General features: G+C 41.1%; 1 protein-coding gene across 1 annotated transcript in view; it reads right to left on the bottom strand.

The window, feature by feature from the left end:
• Positions 1 to 17,881, bottom strand: part of PPAN (peter pan homolog) — a 28,707-nt gene extending 10,826 nt beyond the window's left edge. The window contains exons 1-7 of the mRNA XM_077470183.1: positions 17,725 to 17,881; positions 15,755 to 15,925; positions 13,522 to 13,623; positions 10,497 to 10,547; positions 8,120 to 8,290; positions 5,933 to 6,009; positions 2,749 to 2,856 (exon numbers count right to left, since the gene is read on the bottom strand). Coding sequence (XP_077326309.1) covers positions 2,749 to 2,856; positions 5,933 to 6,009; positions 8,120 to 8,290; positions 10,497 to 10,547; positions 13,522 to 13,623; positions 15,755 to 15,925; positions 17,725 to 17,739 — 695 coding nt within the window. The 5' untranslated portion in view covers positions 17,740 to 17,881. The remainder of the gene's footprint in view (positions 1 to 2,748; positions 2,857 to 5,932; positions 6,010 to 8,119; positions 8,291 to 10,496; positions 10,548 to 13,521; positions 13,624 to 15,754; positions 15,926 to 17,724) is intronic.
• Between the last annotated feature and the right edge of the window lie 424 nt (positions 17,882 to 18,305).

Raw genomic sequence — 18,305 nt, 5'->3', positions numbered from 1 at the left:
GAGAATGAAAAACAGTCATATCCAAACCAATGGCTCTGCTCCAGACTTACTCCTTTCATCTCACAAGGACAACCCAAGTGCCGGCCACCATAGTCATCTCCACTCGCAGTCAAAAATATAACCTGCGCTCCAAAACTTAGGCTTTCAGTGTTTAATAATTGTAAAAAAAAAAAATAGAATACATTGGGATTTTGGCATCGACGTATGCAGTCTTTTTTGACAATTGGAAAGGAGAGCTAAGTTTTGGAGTGCGGCTTAAATTTTTTATATTTTTGCACGAAAGCAGGTTTTTTGGATAATATCACAAAACTGCTCTTTGCTCTAATTTATTAACCAAGAGTTCATGTACGTGGGATGTTTTTACAAACTCTCCTGAATGCTTAAAACTTGACAGATGGTAATCCACGTTTATAATGTCCGTTTTGCCGTGTTTACATGGCGCGTTTAGAAAGGATTAACCACTTCAACCCCGGAAGAATCGGCTGCACAATGACCAGGCCATTTTTTGCAATTCGCCACTGCGTCGCTTTAACTGACAATTGCGTGGTTGTGCGATGTTGCACCCAAACAAAATTGATGTCCTTTTTTCCCCTCACAAATAGAGCTTTCTTTTGGTGGTATTTAATAAACTCTGAGGTTTTTATTTTTTGCGCTATAAACAAAGAAAAAAAGGACCGACAATTTTGAAAAAAAAACAAAAAACACATTTTGTACATTTTGCTATAATAAATAGCCCCATTTTTTTTTTCCTTCAGTTTAGGCCGATATGTATTCTTCTACATATTTTTGGTAATAAAAAAAACCCAGCAAAAAGCGTATATTGATTGGTGTGCGCAAAAGTTGTAGCATTTACAATATAAGGGATAGATTTATGGCATTTTTATTATTTTTTACTAGAAATTGCAACGGTCTACAACATTATGGCAAACACAATCGGACACTTGACACATTTTTGGGTCGATTGACAATTATACAGCAATCAGTGCTATAAAAATGCACTTCATTACTGTGTAAATGTCACTGGCAAGGAAGGGGTTACTGTGTTCCCTGTGTGTGTTCTAACTGTGGGGGATGGGACTGACTACAAGTGACATACATATATATATATATATATATATATATATATATATATATATATATATATATATATATATATATATATATATATATATATATATATATATATATATACACGAAATGCGGCTAAACAAGAGTTACCGCATTTAGAAGCGCTTGAAATGCCTGTAAACTCAGCTTCTGAACCTTTTGTTTGCATTCCAAAAAAAAGCCTCTAGACTCAACTGCCTGTCAGTTTTTTATTTTATTTACAGCTTTGAAATGCAAACTTTCCAACAGCAGCCAATGTAAAGTTTTAACAGTCTACATTCCTTCTATAGTTTTAAAAATGTCTTGAATCAATCAATGCTGAAGCACAACAATGCATGACAAGCCATTTCTCATTGAGTTCTATAGGACCCATTAAACCTATGTGCTTTTCTGCAGTCCGATTTTGGAAGAGCTGCAGACACTTCTTTTGGTGCAGGATGGTGCAATTATGGGTCCATAGACTTCAATGGAACTGCATCAAAAACGCATGTACATGTGTTTTTGACACATTTCATTGTATGACAACTAGACACCTCCTAGCAACATCTACCCCACAGGCTGCACATAAAACTGAGGAGATCACAGCATGATTGACACAGAAGAGCTAATCTGGCTGGTGAAGTTAAGATCCTTCCTCTACCATCCATTTGACAAATACAAAGATCGCACCAAGCATAGCAGGACATTCCCCGTAAGGTGAGGATTGGGACAGTTACTTGACCACACAGAAAGAAAGTAAACAGTTTCTTCTGGACAGAACACATTAAATGCATATGCCAGTATATGCTTAATAAAAATGACACTTCTGAATACATTCCTATTGCCAAAAAATAAACACATTAATAGCTTGTCATTGGCCAAAAGTAAAAAAAAAAAAAAAAAAAAGCCATAAAAGACCATTGCAATGAATAAGGCCCAGTTCACACCTATGCGTTTTCAGTGCTTTTTGCAGAAACGCACTAAAGTCTATTTAACATGGTTTCCTATGGGACACGTTGACATCTATACGTTTCTTCATCCACTGCAATTTTGGAAAGGGTCAGACTTTAAAAAAAAAAAAAAAATGCTAAATGGTGCATTTTGGGTTCAATAGACTTCAATGGAAAAGCTGCAGAAAAAGCATGTAGTGCACTTTTTGCTGAGATTTTAAGTTTAAGTCTTTCATCTGCCCAACAACAAATTGGCCAAAAAAAAAAAAGTAAAAAAAAAAAAAAATGCAAAATGTGGGAAAAATTTGTGCAAAAAAAAAAAAAACACACAACGTACAGCAAAAAGCATTGCAGAAACATATCAAAAGCAAACTGCATAGGTGTGAACCAGGCCTAAAGAAATGCACAAAATGCATGAAATCGCACAAAAAAGCACCAAAAATGCATGAAGCAGGAGCAAAGGTGTGAACATAGCCCAAAAGATCTCCATTACTGCACTAAATACAACTAGCGACACCATAAGGGTGTCAATCAGATCATCACTGTAAGGGCACCAATGAAGGGGACATTTCATCCACTGGCCCCCAAACTGAATTTAGCAGGAATTCCTGTGACCTGAAAAGGATTTCATGCATTCCCCTGGGGTAAAACATTTGAGAAGGCTGCACCAATCCCAGTATAAGGAGGGATATTACCTCACTTATATACTTACTTGACCAGCAGCTCACTGATGTCCTCCCAGCGACTCATATTTGGGAACTTCTCCTGAAGCAACTTCTTTATACCTTTGCTCATTCCTACTGGAACCACCTTTACACTGCTGTAGAAACAAAAGAATTTACAGATCATTTTTAAGAATACAAAAACAGCAATAAAAGGCCCGAGCCTTTCTGAATCTACTAAGAAAAGCAGGAATTTATTTTGTGTTTGCATTCCCACTGGAAAGATTCCTCACACTTCCTGCCCTAGGGACCACACAACATAGGAAGGGATCTTCTCTATGGACACAGTCAGCAGAAAAAAATACATTAACAAGGGGCTCTACCAGATGCTAATCACAGTACTATTGCTTGAAATGAAGAAGTCACTTCTGTAAAAAACAAAACAACAAAAAAAGTCTTTAGGGCCAGCAACTTCCTAAAATGCAGAGCAACAGGACAGAAATTACGTGGGCAGCAGCTGAACAGTGAGGAAATAATGTTCTTGCTTTACACGTGCTTTGGGAGTGCTCCTAGATGGGAGTAAACAGCCAATGACTAAGACCGCTGCCTGTGGTTATCTGCAGATCTTTCTCTATGATAAGATGCTGCTGCAGGACACAGTGAATTTATGTACTTTGGTTTGATGTTGTCCGGACCATCTCTTTCATGCAAGGTTTCCTACAGTCTTTTTTTTTAGAAATGACAGTAAGCTCTGCAAAAGGAAGGTCAATATTTGAGTATGAAAATCTCAGATCTCCATACCCATTTAACCACTTAATTCCTGGCATATAGTCAAATGACATCCGCAGATGGGATCTCCCATTCTGGGCGGGCGTCATATGACGCCCCCGCTTTCCTCCGGTATAGGGGGGCGCGCGTGCTACGTCACTGAGGGGCCGATGCGCGTGCCTGGTTCACGTCTTGTCAGGGGGAGAGGAGACAAATCATGTGTTCCTACAACATATAGAACACCGATCAGTCTCCTCCCCCAGCTAATGTCGCAGCCCTGATAAAAAAAAAAAAAAAAAAAAAAAAAAATCGCAGATCACCGCCATTAGAAGTAAAAAAAAGAAAATTATATATATAGATATAGATATATAATTTCTATAACTTTTGCGCAAACCAATCAGTATACACTTATTGCGATTTTATTTACCAAAAACACGTAGAAGAATACATATCGGCATACACTGAGGAAAATTTGGGATATTATAGCAAAAAGTATAACATATTGGGGTTTTCAAAATAGTTTGTTTATAGCGCAAAAAAAAAAAAAAAACTGCAGAGGTGATCAAATACCACCAAAAGAAAGCTCAATATGTTATACTTTTTGCTATAATATCCCAAATTTTCCTCAGTTTATGCCGATATGTATTCTTCTACATGTTTTTGGTAAATAAAAAAAATCGCAAAAAGTGTATACTGATTGGTTTGCGCAAAAGCTCCATTTGTGTGAAAAAAAAAAAAAAAAAAAAAAAAAAAAAAGAACGTCCATTTTGTTAGGGTACAGCGCCGCACGACCGTAAAATTGTCAGTTAAATTAACGCGGTGCTGCATCGAAAAAAAACCTAAAAAAATGGCCCGGTCAGGAAGGGGGTAAATACTTCCGTGGCTTAAGTGGTTAACCCCTTGCTTACTGGGCACTTAAACCCCCCTCAGTCCCAGACCAATTTTCAGCGCTGATGCACTTTGAATGACAATTGCGCGGGCATACAACACTGTATCCAAATGAAATTTTTATCTTTTTTTTCCCACAAATAGAGCTTTCTTTTGGTGGTATTTAATCACAGCTGGGAGTTTTATTTTTTGCTAAACAAACAAAAAAAAGGATGCAAAAAAAAAAATAATAAATCATGTTTAATAGTTTGTTATAAAATTTTGCAAACAGGTAATTTTTTTCTCCTTCATTGAAGTGCGCTGATGAGGCGGCACTGATGGGCTGCACTGGTGGGCACTGATGGGCATAGTTAAGGCGGCACTAATAGGCACAGATAGGGTGGCACGGATAGGTACCACTGATAGGTACCACTGATAGATGGGACTGATGGGCACTGATAGGTGGCACTGATGGGCGGCACTGGGGTGCAGCACCTTTGTTGAGGCAGATTGTGGGCACTGCTGGGTGGCACTGTGGGCACTGCTGGGTGGCACTAATTTTTTATTATGTATAGTTATGAGGGGGCAGGTGGGCACTAGCAGGGGGCAGGTGGGCACTAGCAGGGCTGGCCGTGATCGAGACTGATGTCCCGATCACGGCTGCCGGTGATCGGCTTTTTTTTTCTCCTCGCGCTGACAGGAATAATAGCTGATTACCGGCTCCGTTATATCACATGATCAGCTGTCATTGGCTGACAGCTGATCACGTGATAAGGGGTCGGGATCGACCCCTTGCACGGATTGGTGATCAGGCGAGTCTCAGACTCGCCGACCACAGAGCGCGCCGCGCGCGCCCCCCAGGGGGCGTGCAGGCCGCTCGTGCACGGGACTACGTCAATAGACGTAGTCCCGGCAAAGGAGATCCGAGCTGTAGCCGTCATTCGGCTATAGCGCAGGTCTCAAGTGGTTAAAGACTACCTTAGGAAATAGGCCCAATCCAGGCTTACACAAATGCACCACCTATAGGTTGACAGTACATATTGCACCTAACTAATGCCATCAATAAAATGTTTCAAGAGAACCTGTCCTGATCACTGCACTTATAAAAACAAAAACCACCAAAGCAGCTTAGAGTAGGACAGCTCTTAGGTGTGGCCATCTTGGCTTTCCTCAAGGGAAGGTACATCAAAAAATATCAAGCATCAGGCTCTCTATAAGAGATTCCTCCCATACTCAAAATGTCACCTATTCTAAAGTGTTGACCAGCAAGACATAATCCAGCTGCTCCTGCCCCCTTCACAGCCCGGCACTCCGGGAGCCAACCACTCCTGATCCCTTCACTGACAGTCACTGACTCTCTGAAGGACAGAGAACTGAGTGATCAGCAGCCTTTGAGTGATCAGTTCTCGGTGTAGAGGCAGCAGGGGACTGACGCTACATCCACCTAGGTGATTACAAGTGTGTGTTTTTTTTTTTCCTCCATATCCTGCACTTCTTTTCTTGTGGATCCTGAATCCAGATGAATTTCCCAAAAGATCAAAGCTCTGCTCAGACTATAAAACCATCATCTGAGCCACATGGAAATCTCAGAGCACTTACTAATGTCTGAAGTCCAGCGACTGGGTGTCCTCATTATAATTTATAAGGATGCATCTGCGGATTGTATTCAGGTTTACCTAGGGGGGGGAAAAAAAAAAAAAAAAAAAAAGTGAGAAAACACCAACTAGGGAGAGGTCTGAAGCACACTATGCCAAGGAGGTGCCAAGCAGTGGTACCCTTAGCTGTAACAGGTGAACAATTAAGGACAGATGAAATATAAAGCTACCGTTTTACCTACCAAAGAAATATATATATATAAAAATGCTTGCATTTGTTTATGCTTTTAGTTTATACTTCAATGGGAATGACACGTTCATTAATAAACACAAACACAGGCTATTCATACTGATCATAATTAACATCTTAATGTGGATTTACCTACCCAGGAAACAATATGGATGTCTCAGAACGTTTACTACACCAAGGATCATGGGAAACCCTCAGAAGACTATACTGTCATCATTGACACCCTGTAGAAACCAGAAAAGCAGCCCATAGATTATTTGATTCTCTCTCTTTCCACAACGGGTGGAAGGAAAGGAAATTTCTTGATTTCCCCATCAGCACAGTCAGTGTTGATGGGGGAATCTTTCCTGCAGCGCTTTTCTGTTCTGCCTGAGGGGGGGGGGCATAGGAGCCTTCCTGTTACCTCTACCCATCAGCATAGGTCGATCCCCACCTGGGATAAACAATCCGATCTGAAGGTCCACTGTGCACATTACATGCTACGATGAGCACTCTGAACGGCTGTGGATTGAATGTCCCGCTGTGTACACTCCGCTGGCTACCGCCACTCAGTCCTCGCTGGTGCAGTCGGCTGACACTCCCCCAGGCAATGCACTGACGTCACGCACGCTTACTAATTAATTTATTAATCACAGTATCCTCATCATCCTTCCTGGGAGAACTGTTTTGTCTGATGTGCTTTAGGGTTGGGAGGATCACTTTTCTGGTGGGAATCTTCCAGAATTTAGTGATTAATTAGAACAATTTAATTTATTTATGGTAATAATTATTATTACCGGTTGATCTAGGCATCCAATCAATTTTTTCATACATAGATCAAATCTTGGCCGATCCCTGTTGAACAGGCTGAAACCTGGTTTGTGTGGATGGAGACATTGTTTTGTTTTTTTTAGGTCGCTGGCTAAACAGGGGACCCCCCCCCCCCCCCCCCAAAAAAAAAAAAAAAAAACACATCTACGGCCAGCTTTAGCTTACAGCCAGATCTGTAAATTTTAAAGTAGATCTCCAGGTAGGTGTAAAATATGCAAATAAATTCTGTTCTGCGTTAATACATCATCTATTCTATTATACTTGTTATGAATTAAATATTTCCACTCCTAACTCCGTATTTCAACTGCTTCATTTAAAAAGTCCCAATTTCCCTTTGAATGTACCCAATACTGGGATGGAGGCACCCAACCATGCCTCATTTAAAGTCCCAAAACCCCCTCTTTATAGAATATGTGCTAATAAATCCCCAACTATTTGCTTACAGATGCTTTACATTTTTTTTTTTTTTTTTTTTTTTTTTACACACATACATGTTAACATCTGCATTTATAATTTTATTTTTGCACTAGAAATTACTTTAAATCCAACAAAAAGGTATACGTTTTCTGAAAGCAGAAACCCTGGAGAATAAAATGGTGCTAGTTGCAATTTAGGTTGCTTGATATTTGCGCAGCTTTTTTTCAAACTAATTTTCGGGGGGGGGGGGGGGGGGGGAGAACAAAAACCACACACATACAACATACTTTCGAAGTCCTATAAAGGTGATTGTGCGGCTCTAGAACTTCTCAGGTCACTTTTTTTTCTGAAAACCCTTCGTACTGTAGACAAAAACATGCTAATAGAAGGAGCGAGCAGCCTAAAAGAAGAGATGAACCCATCAGACTGTTGCTGCTCTTTCACCGTCTAGTGAACAAGCAGTTGATGGAGAGGGGAACCACTATATCCCTTCTACAATATAAATGTAACAGAGAAAGTGGCATCACTCTCCTAGCTGTGCTGTGTGACAGGCTTTGTAAATGCCAGGATTGGATGGAAGCAAATACAAAACACTTGTAGCTCTCATATTTGTATTACATCTGTGTAGTTTATGGTTTACCAAGAGTTCAGCTTTAAGTCAAAATACAGTTATGTTTGACTCAGTATGAATCAATCTTCCAGGGTCGTTCCTACCTTGTGAACATTGATAGAGGGGAACATGTTCTGGAACATTGTGGCCATCACCTTCACGTGCATTCCTTGTGTGCCAAAGTTATTAAGCACCAGCAGAGGCGGGTGAGTGAACTGCTGCTCGTGCATCCGATGTCGCTTTAGAGAGGAGATGATATCCTTTACCAATGAATACTGCCAAATAGAAAAGCATCTGTGTTACGGAGATATGCAGAGACCTGACTTTTCCTAAGAAAGCCAAGTTGATTTTCATATTCTCACAATTTCCACAGTTATGGATACAGGAACTAGGATGTATTAATTATAGACTGGATGTCATTCTCTACCATCTCTGCACAGCCGTTCACTGCTTTATTGAAGAATAGTAATTAAATCTCATTCAGATGTCATAATACACACAGCTGTATGTGTCACAAGAGTAACGCTTCCTCCTTCCCTTGATTCATACAGATCGATCTGGACTTTCAGTTAAAGGCTTAGTTCACCTGGAGAAGAATTTTACACCCATATTTAGGGTGTAACAGGCAACATGCTCCTAGTAACCTACCGAGGTCTGCAAGGCTGAAACGCAATAAAAATTTCTGTATAGACACAGTGGGGTTGCTTTACTAAAACTAGTGCACACAGAATCTGGTGCAGATGTGCATAGTAACCAATCAGCTTCTAACTTCAGCTTGTTCAATTAATTTTTGACAATAAAACTTAGAAGCCAATTGGTTACTAGGCAGAGCTGCACCAGATTCTCTATGCACTAGTTGTATATATTCCCATGTCTTTTATGGAAAATCAATACATTTTAAAGAGCAGCAAGGAGTTGGACTCTTTTCACGATTGCTATTGCAGCTGTGAGACTGCCTTTCTGCACCCGGCAGCTCTGGAAAATTCCCTCATCTTATTGGGTTTTAACACCTCACCTCTGCTTTATTTTTTGGACCAGTAACCCTCCTCAACACCAGTGCTCCCCACTTTGTGACAGCGGGCAGGGGTCTTCTCCCTGCACTCGCTGTTACAATTTGTAAGCAGCACGGCTGTTCCGGGGGTCCACCCACATGGCTGAGTCATTCATTCACAGTTCCTGTGAATGAAGTACACTACAAGTATTGTCAGCCATTGCAGCCAGTGGCTTGTAGTTATCAATGAACTATGAGGGCGCTAGTGAGTGCTCCCACAGTTCATGGACGCGTCCTGCCATTCAATAATTGCCTGCCATATTGGAGATACATGCAGACAGCTTAATGAGTGTCTACAGGAGCCACGGATTACATCCATGATCTGCTGATGTAAAAAATTTAAATTATTTTACAAAAAGTTGAACTTATCCTTTAAATAGTCAAAAAGTCAAGGTCTAGTGCTGGACCAATAAAAAAAAAAAAAAAAAATAAAAAAAGTGCTTCTATATCTTATACCGGAAAAAAAAAAAGACAAAATTTATATTAAACACAAGGACAACTGAACCATCCTCTGTGCCTTCAAATAAAAACAATTGGTTTCTCAATGACCCTGAGGTGAGCTGCTTTGATCAATGAGACCACACTGTCTGTATTTTTTTTCAGTTATGCCAGCCATACACAGTTTGAATTTTGAAAATCGTATCTAAGAATTTTCGTATGAATTTCGCACCATTAGTGGAGCTGCAGTAACAGCCGATTTTCGAGTGGAAATCAAATTTGAGGAATCAGACATGTTGGAAATTTTTTGAAAAAACAAACGATTTTCTAATCAATGATGGGAGAATCATGCAAGAAATGTAATAAGAAAAGAAAATTTACGGAGAGAAAAGAAGATTCCCGGGCAAGAAAATTATTTTCTGTAGCAACATGAGGTGATATTGAAGGCTTGGTCGGCCGAATTTCGAAAATCAATGGTGGCGTCATCGGATCACAAAAAACAAAAAAAAACAAACGAATTTTCTGATTTTGAAAAGAAAATTTGTTCGAAATACGACCCATGTATGGGCTGTATTAGTTATTCTTCACCTAATTACAAAATTATCACATAAAATAAGGTACATAACAGGCGTATGCAAAAAAGTATCTGCCCAGGCTGTTAGGTGTGCCAGATTATTTATTCCTATGTTTAAATCATTCTACAATTTAGTGATTATGCTAATGTACCACAAACTGTAGGTATAATTATTTTTAAAGAGTTCCGAGGCCTGAAAAATATTTTGACGGCTCCTACAGGTAAAAAAGGCTGACAATGGCTGCTCTAGGAATAAGTTACCACGGGCCTGTTTGTCAATTTTTTACTTGTTTTCCCAGAACCCAGCAAGTTACACTGAATTTAAGGTTGACATGATGGAAGCACCAAAATGTTTGGCCCTTTTATAATACTTATTCAAAGAGGTGGAAGGGGAAGAGGGATGGGCTAAGATGCTCACCTGGGTCACTCTGAAGTGTAGCGTGGGTCCTCTAGGCAAACGGACAAATTTCTTTAAAAAAAATTGATATAATAAATTATTATACAGGTTTTATACAGCACTAACAGTTTGCGCAGCACTTTACAACATGAGGGCATATATTACAATTTGGTACAAGAGGAATCAGAGGGCCCCGCTCGTTAGAGCTTACAAAGTAAAAGTGACATCTACCATTTCAAGCAAACTAATTTAAATTAAAAACTCAGTATTTTACATATATTTTTTTTGCAACTTTTAAATTCCCCTAAGACGAGCACAGGGACACCCAGATGTCAAGCCATAAGTCAGGAGAGCTGTACATAAACATTTGCCATTATACAGCATTTAGTATCTTTACATAGTAGAAAGATTTAGCATTCCTGGTCATCAATATCAGCCTGCAGGCAAGAGAAAACTACTGAGGAGGCACCAGAATACTCACCTTTGTAGCATATGTAGAGCAAGCTATAAGATTTGTAATTTTGTTCAGCTCTTGTGAGGCACACCTACACTGTATACCCAGAGACATTAAGCTTCCCTATTTTTCTACTAAGCCTTCAAGCTGTGGTAAAACGAAAAAAAAAAAAAAAAAAAAAAAAAAAAAGCAAGCTAGAATAAAAAAATAAATAAAAATCTCCCTGCATGTCAAGAGCATAACGTGCTAGTATGCATTGAATACTAGCACATTATGAAAGACTTACTTGAAAACAGCCCTCCAGCGGAGCGCTGTCATGACTTCCATCTTCACCAGTCTTCCTTCCGGGTTTGCGGCCGTTTGACAGACCGAGCCGTGATGACGTCACTCCCGCACATGTGTGCAGAAGTCACGGCTCTCTATGGACAGCACATAGGTGCATGTGTAGGAGAGATTTACTGTACCTACAAATAAGTCTTATTATAGGCTTACCTGTAGGTATAAATCATTAAAAGGCCTTTAACCCCCCGACAGTATTCCCGAGTCTGGCTCGGGGTGGAATTTTTATACCAAAAGCGGTAACCCCGAGCCAGACTCGGGACCGCATCGCTGGATCCAGGACAACGCTTACTTACCTTCTCCCTTGGATCCAGCGATGTCCCCACGCTGTAGGAGCGAGCCGTGTCTCGCTCGATCACGGAGCCGATCTCCGCTCCCTGCGAGCGTTGCGAAGCACGGGGATGGAGATCCGCGCCAAATTAAAAAGTGAAACACTCACATTACATACAGTATAATGTAATCTTACAGATTACATTGCTGTAATGATTTCACATCCCCTTTGTCCCTAGTGGTCTGTCCAGTGCCCTGCATGCAGTTTTATATAATAAAAAATGTTCTTTATGCCTGGAAACTGGAGATTGTCCATAGCAACCAAAACTGTCCCTTTACATCAAAAATGATTTTAGACCAGCTAGAAAACAGCGATAATAAAATTAGAATCACTCGCAGAATTGAGGGATAGTGATTTGTGGTGAGATCCGTCATCAAATATTGAAAAGTAATGACAGTGACAATTCTGCAACTGAGCAGATTTCAGTGTTTTTGATTTGATTACATTATTGAATAATTTTTATTGTTATATTATTAGGTACAATTATTTATTATATTATAATTTATGATTTCATTTTTCAAAATTTATCATACCCGGGATATCTGCTAGACTCTGGTTTGGACAGATTTAAGTGAGTTATTGCTAAGAATTACAGGACTACAATATAAAACACCAAATTTTCATGCAAAATAATTGTACCGCTTTTAGCACCTAAAATCCGAAATAATCGTACCGCCAGGGAGGTGAATTACCACTTCCAATGAGATTGGTGAGGTAGCATGATAGCAGTATGCAATAAAATCATCCAGTGCTGGCACTCCCTTACTCGGCTTCATTTCTGGTGTGCAGGTGATAACAGATTATGCCAGCACTGTTAAGAACATATTTAAAGTGTGTGTATAGCCAAAACTTTCTCTATTTTTAGATGGAATAGGTACGTATTTAAACCAGTCAGTTTATTGTTGCAGTCTGTCTTCATTTGGGAGATTTCACTTAATTTCCTGACCCACAGCTACAAAAGGAAGTGAGAGGCACTCTACACATAGTGAAGGGAATTTCCCTCTTAGACAGCTGTCACTGGGATAGGTCTCCCCATTTAAAAGATTACCTCTCACCTCTAGGTGTGGTGACAACTCTAAAATATTGAGTGTCCCGTCACTTTCTGGCTTGGTGACAAAGTACAAATAGGGTTAGTGAATCTTTCCAGCAGAGGCACAGACAGCAATAAAACATGACAGGGGTTCTAACTTTTCTGTCTAAAAATGAGTGACTAAACATGCTTTGTTTTAACCACTTCAATACAGGGCACTTTCACCCCCTTGCTGCCCAGGCCAATTTTCAGCGCTGTCATACTTTGAATGACAATTGTGCAGTCATGCATTACTGTACCCATATAAAAAATTTCTTTTTTTGAGACAGATTTTCTTTTGGTGGTATTTAATAACCATTTTTTGCAAAAGAAACAAAAAAAGATTGAAAATCTTGGGAAATAAAAACGCTACTTAGTTTCTGTTATAAAATTTTGCAAAGGAGTAATTTTTCTTCTTTCTGATGGGCACCGAGGAGGCGACACTGATGATCAGATAAGAGTAAACGATGTGCTAACAGCCTTTCCAGTTATTGGCTCTCCTTTCCTCACACAGAGCGCATGAGTAAAGAACTGCCGATAACCGACAAATCTTTTTACTGTGATTGGACAATGCTGATCACAAGGAAAGGGCCACTGTGATTGGCCCTTTACCCCAAGCTGTGTCCAAAGGACACAGAGCGCAGCCGATGCCCTCTGGGGGTTGCACAAGGGGCAGGGAGCTGGGAGAAAGTCTATGGATGCCCTACCAGAACTATAGGACCATGCCGTAGCCATCTTTTGGCTATAGCGCAGTACTAAAGTGGTTAACGCAAAGCTGGATAAAGAAATGGGTATTTATATTTGCCTCAGCTTCTACTCCACTCAACACAGGTATCGCAAAACTATCACTTACAAAGTTGAGATTGGCTTCCGTCTTGGTGAAGATCAGGAAATGGGTCACTCCTAGTGGACCAGCCACAGCAACAAAGTCTTTCAGGCTATTCTTCTTGCGAACCTAGAACACAATTCATAGTTTCATGATTACCATCTTCACAATACATTACTGGTCTTACCTTTCTGGACTCTTTTCAATGATTTTCATATATACGTGCAAAAGACTGGCTTGATGTAAATAATTATATTAATGCATGCTATTGTTCTACAGAGTCCTGTTCCTATGTGCAATTCATTTACATTCTGGTTATAAAATGATAAACAATAGTTGTGCTTTTCTGCTGCTTCTCAAAATGTAAGGCAGGTACTGCAGGTTGAGTGAAAAAAAAAAAAAAAAAAAAGCATAAAAAAAAGGGTATCAGATTCCACCAACCACACACTTGATGTGGATAGGGGAATCCCTCCCACTGAGCTTTTGTATTCTGCCAGCAGGGAACCTTTTCGGTCGCTATTTGAGGGTTGTTGTGTGATGCTGCCTTCTGGCCACTCCCCAACGATGTCTCCTATGATGAAATCCATTAGTCGGGGGCAACGGAAGTGGCGCCATCACGCAAATTGAGAATCAGAAGTGGGCTATTGCCAACCACAAGCAGAGTATTGGATGCTCTAAATCCAGTAATATAGAACGATGCTTGTTTTGCCCTTTACTCAGAGTATTTTTATTCTATTATAAAAAATCTAAGGATTTTTCTTACTACACTGAGTTTTTCCTACTCATCCTTAAGCTTTTCTGGAGATTCTGAGGATATCCTAGCGTTGGTGACATAAAGAGCGCGTTTGACCATCCGTTTATTGGTGGTCATTATCTGGTAAAGGTGGATCTGCACACACCGTGGTGTTTTCTTGCCATTTCTCGGTTGGTGGAATGACCATCTGGAGGGGTTCAATACTCTGTCCAGGAACAATATGGATATATGCATTCTATGGTAGACTACTCAAAACTTTTTTTGTGACTTTTGTGTTTTGATGGACTCTTATTATACTTTTCATGTCACGATTACATGTATTTTGGGTTTATGGTGGATTAATTATGCATATTTTTTGATGTTTGCACATATTAATATTTTTCTTTTGTTTTTTCTATTTATAAATTTGTATAGAGTTGCATTTTTTTTTTAATATTTGTTTTGTGGATGGCACATGACAGGTTCCCTTTAACCACTTAAGCCCCGGAGCAGTTTTCAGCCAAAGGACCAGGCCCCTTTTTGCGATTCGGCACTGCGTTGATTTAACGGACAATTGTGCGGTCATGCGACGTGGCTCCCAAACAAAACTGGCGTCTTTTTTTTAACCCACAAATAGAGCTTTCTTTTGGTGGTATTTGATAACCTGTGCGTTTTTTATTTTTGGCGCTATAAACAAAAATAGAGCGCTATTTTTGAATAAAATGCAATATTTTTTACTTTTTGCTATAATAAATATCCCCCAAAAAATATATTAAAAAAACTTTTTTTCTCCTCAGTTTAGGCCGATATGTATTCTTCTACATATTTTTGGTAAAAAAAGCACAATTAGCGATTATTGATTGGTTTGCGCAAAAGTTATAGCGTTTACAAAATAGGGGCTAGCTTTATAGCATATAAATATTTTTTTTTTTTTACTAGTAATGGCGGCGATCAGCGATTTTTATTGTGACTGCGACATTATGGTGGACACATCGGACATTTTTTACACCATTGTCATTTATACAGCAATCAGTGCTATTTAAATTCACCGATTCCTGTGTAAATGACACTGGCAGTGAAGGAGTTAACCACTAGGGGTTATGTGTGACGTGTGTGTGTGTTTTTTTTTTTTACTCTAGGGGACCGTGGCTTGGCATGTGATGTCACTGATCGTCTTTCCCTATAACAGGGAACAGACGATCGTTGACAGCCACACTAGGAAGCACAGGGAGAGGTTTGTTTACACAGACCTCTCCTCGTTCTTCAGCTCTGTGACCCGATTGCGGGACACCAGCGGCGATCGGGTCCACGGGTCCCGCAGCCACGGTCACGGAGCTCAGGACCGGGTCGCTGGGCACTTAAAGAGCAACATACCTGTACATGCTTGTGCCCAGCAATGCCATTCTGCCGACATAAATGTGCAGGAGGCGGTCCTTAAGCGGTTAATCAAGAAATGGCAACAAAGTGGCCAATTTGAACACTGTAGTAAACAAGCAGCACACAACGTTTATCTATGTGGCCTGTTACCTTGAGAGAGGCAGCCGTGAATGGCTCCATCGCCCGCCGGACATCCTCAATCAGCTGCTGTACGTTCTTTCCAATCTGCCCACGGTGGAAGACAAAAGAGTGAGGGACGCTCGCATATTCTTCCTCTGCATTGTGGATGGATGTGGCTCGCAGCTTCTTCTGATTCTTTGTCTGAAGAAGAGAAGGAAGGTGAATAGATCAATGAGACACACATTGCCTGCTTTACTCAGAGACCCTTATATAGTAGAATATCACTTCAGTCCAAGTGAAAATTCCCACCAAACTTGCATCTTTTGTACAGAAGATTGCTCCATAAACAGTAACGATCAGCAGCTGTAACAATTGTTCACCAGAAGAATGCACCTGCAATGGTATCAGCGAATACGGAAAACGCACATGTGTTATATAGAATGGCTGCTATCCGAAATGTTATGTGAAGCAATCAAATTCTTTTCCTTGTGAAAAAAACCCTCAAAAGTTCTGCCGACTGACTTTTATAACAATAGCATCCACACAAAGCCGTATTTACTAAACAGTCTTCATAGAATCATTTTTCAAGTATCAGTTCACTTTTAGAACATGTTACATCTGCATTAAAGGGAGAAACATGTTCCCAACACACCACCCCCTGAGCACCTCATCTTCCGTGGCCAGGAGTTTGACCGCAAACCTGCTATCACATTGAAAATTGGGGCTCCTCCTGCACAGCCGCGCCATTCATTCGCAGAGATCTGTGAAAGAAGAAACAACAAAGTCCCGTCTACCACTGTGGCAGACAGCTAATAGTTCTGAATGAACACGAGCGTGCTCATAGTCCACGTATGTTCTTCAGCTTTCTAAAAGAGAGAAATGTGGGGCAGAAAGCCAGTGTCTCTACAGGAGCCTGACATATTTACCTGAGCCTGATCTCAATCCAGTTACGTGCCCTTCTGCAGCAGCACTACTCTTCTCACAGGAGGCTCAGCAGATGCAGGAGCCATTGGCTCCTTCTCTAAGATAAATCATGGGATCAGAGAGCGGTGTTGAGCCACACTGTGTGTGTCAATAGATGCAAATAATGCAGCTCAGGATCAAGTCCACACAAGAACCCCCAGAGCCAGCGGCTTACTATGGGGGTACCTGGATGGCAGGGGTAGCCAGGAATGGCAGCGAGGGACCCCACAACAGGAGGCTACTCTGTGGAAAAACAATTACACAGAGCAGGAAAGTTTGCATTATTTTTCTTAAAGAACAAGAAAATCACTTTAAACTACCACAATTTGCAAGTCGGTGCAACCTGCTGCTAAGTGCCCCTCCATCCGCTTCCCAAAGCAGATACCACCAACAAATGACAACCCCCCTCCACTACATGCAGTGCATACCCCAACCAACACCCTCTCCACACAGCGGAGACTCCAACCAACAAACACCCCTCTGCTATGCATGGCAGGGACCCCAACCAATGACACCGTGTGACAGGGACCCCAAAAATGGCGGCGCGTCAGGGACCCCAACTGACGACACTGCGACAAGAGTGACCTCGACCGATGGTGGCACAATAGGGACCCCAACCAATGACTCCACGCACACGTCAGGGACCGACGGCGGCACGACAGGGACTCCCAACCGATGGCACCGCGATGCACGTCAGGGACACCAACCAACAACACCACCACAACAACCCCAACCGACGACACCACAACAAGAGTGACCCCAACCAACAACACTGCAACAAGAGACACCCCAACTGACGACACCACGGTGCACAATAGAGACCTCAACCGACAACACACAGACACCAACTGATAACACCCCCTTTACCTCCCAACACTACAGCAGAGACCCCCAACTAATGACACCCCCTCCTACACACAGAAGATACTCCAACAGATGTCTGTCCCCCTCCATTACACACAGCAGAGACCCCCAACTCATAACACTTCCTTCTCCCTCCACTACATACAGTTTTCCAGTATTCCACACCCCCTCACCTTCTCCTTCGACATATCACCCGCTCCAGCTTCTACCCACGTGCAACAAAACACACTTCCGCTATTGGTGCGATACACGGAAAGCAGTCCGCGGATCCGAAGTCTTCAGTTCCGCCTCCATTCAGTTCCGGCTTGGAGGAGTGACGAAGGTAGAGGCGTCTCTAAGCTTTGTGACGAGCCATGCGGGCGATACAAATGTCAGGGAAGGCGCAGAGTTCACATCTGAGAGGGTCTGCTGGACGTTATAATCACACTGTGCAGCACGTAGAATAATCACACTGACCAGCACATAATGATAATACGATCAATGTTGATTATAGACGGGAACTGATGAGGTGCTGTTTACCAATTCCCCAGTTAAATATGGTCTTATTTTAATCATAATGATCAGTCATAAAGGAGGTTAGAAAAAAGAATGTTTTGTAGAATGGGCATTCTTTTCCTTCCATAACCATAAATCATGTGACCAGCTTTGTGGAATCAGTCAAGGAGGTCTGACTAATCCGATTCCCAAAAAATGATCCGATTCCCCCAGCCACACCCTCACCTGATTCCAACACCCACATCTGATTTTCCCATCA

The sequence above is a fragment of the Lithobates pipiens genome, unplaced genomic scaffold (genome assembly GCF_037356315.1).
Source record: "Lithobates pipiens isolate NorthernLeopardFrog02 unplaced genomic scaffold, aLitPip1_a1.2 Scaffold_8, whole genome shotgun sequence".
In the NCBI taxonomy this organism is placed as follows: Eukaryota; Metazoa; Chordata; class Amphibia; order Anura; family Ranidae; genus Lithobates; species Lithobates pipiens.
This window is presented reverse-complemented; position numbering and strand designations above follow the sequence as displayed.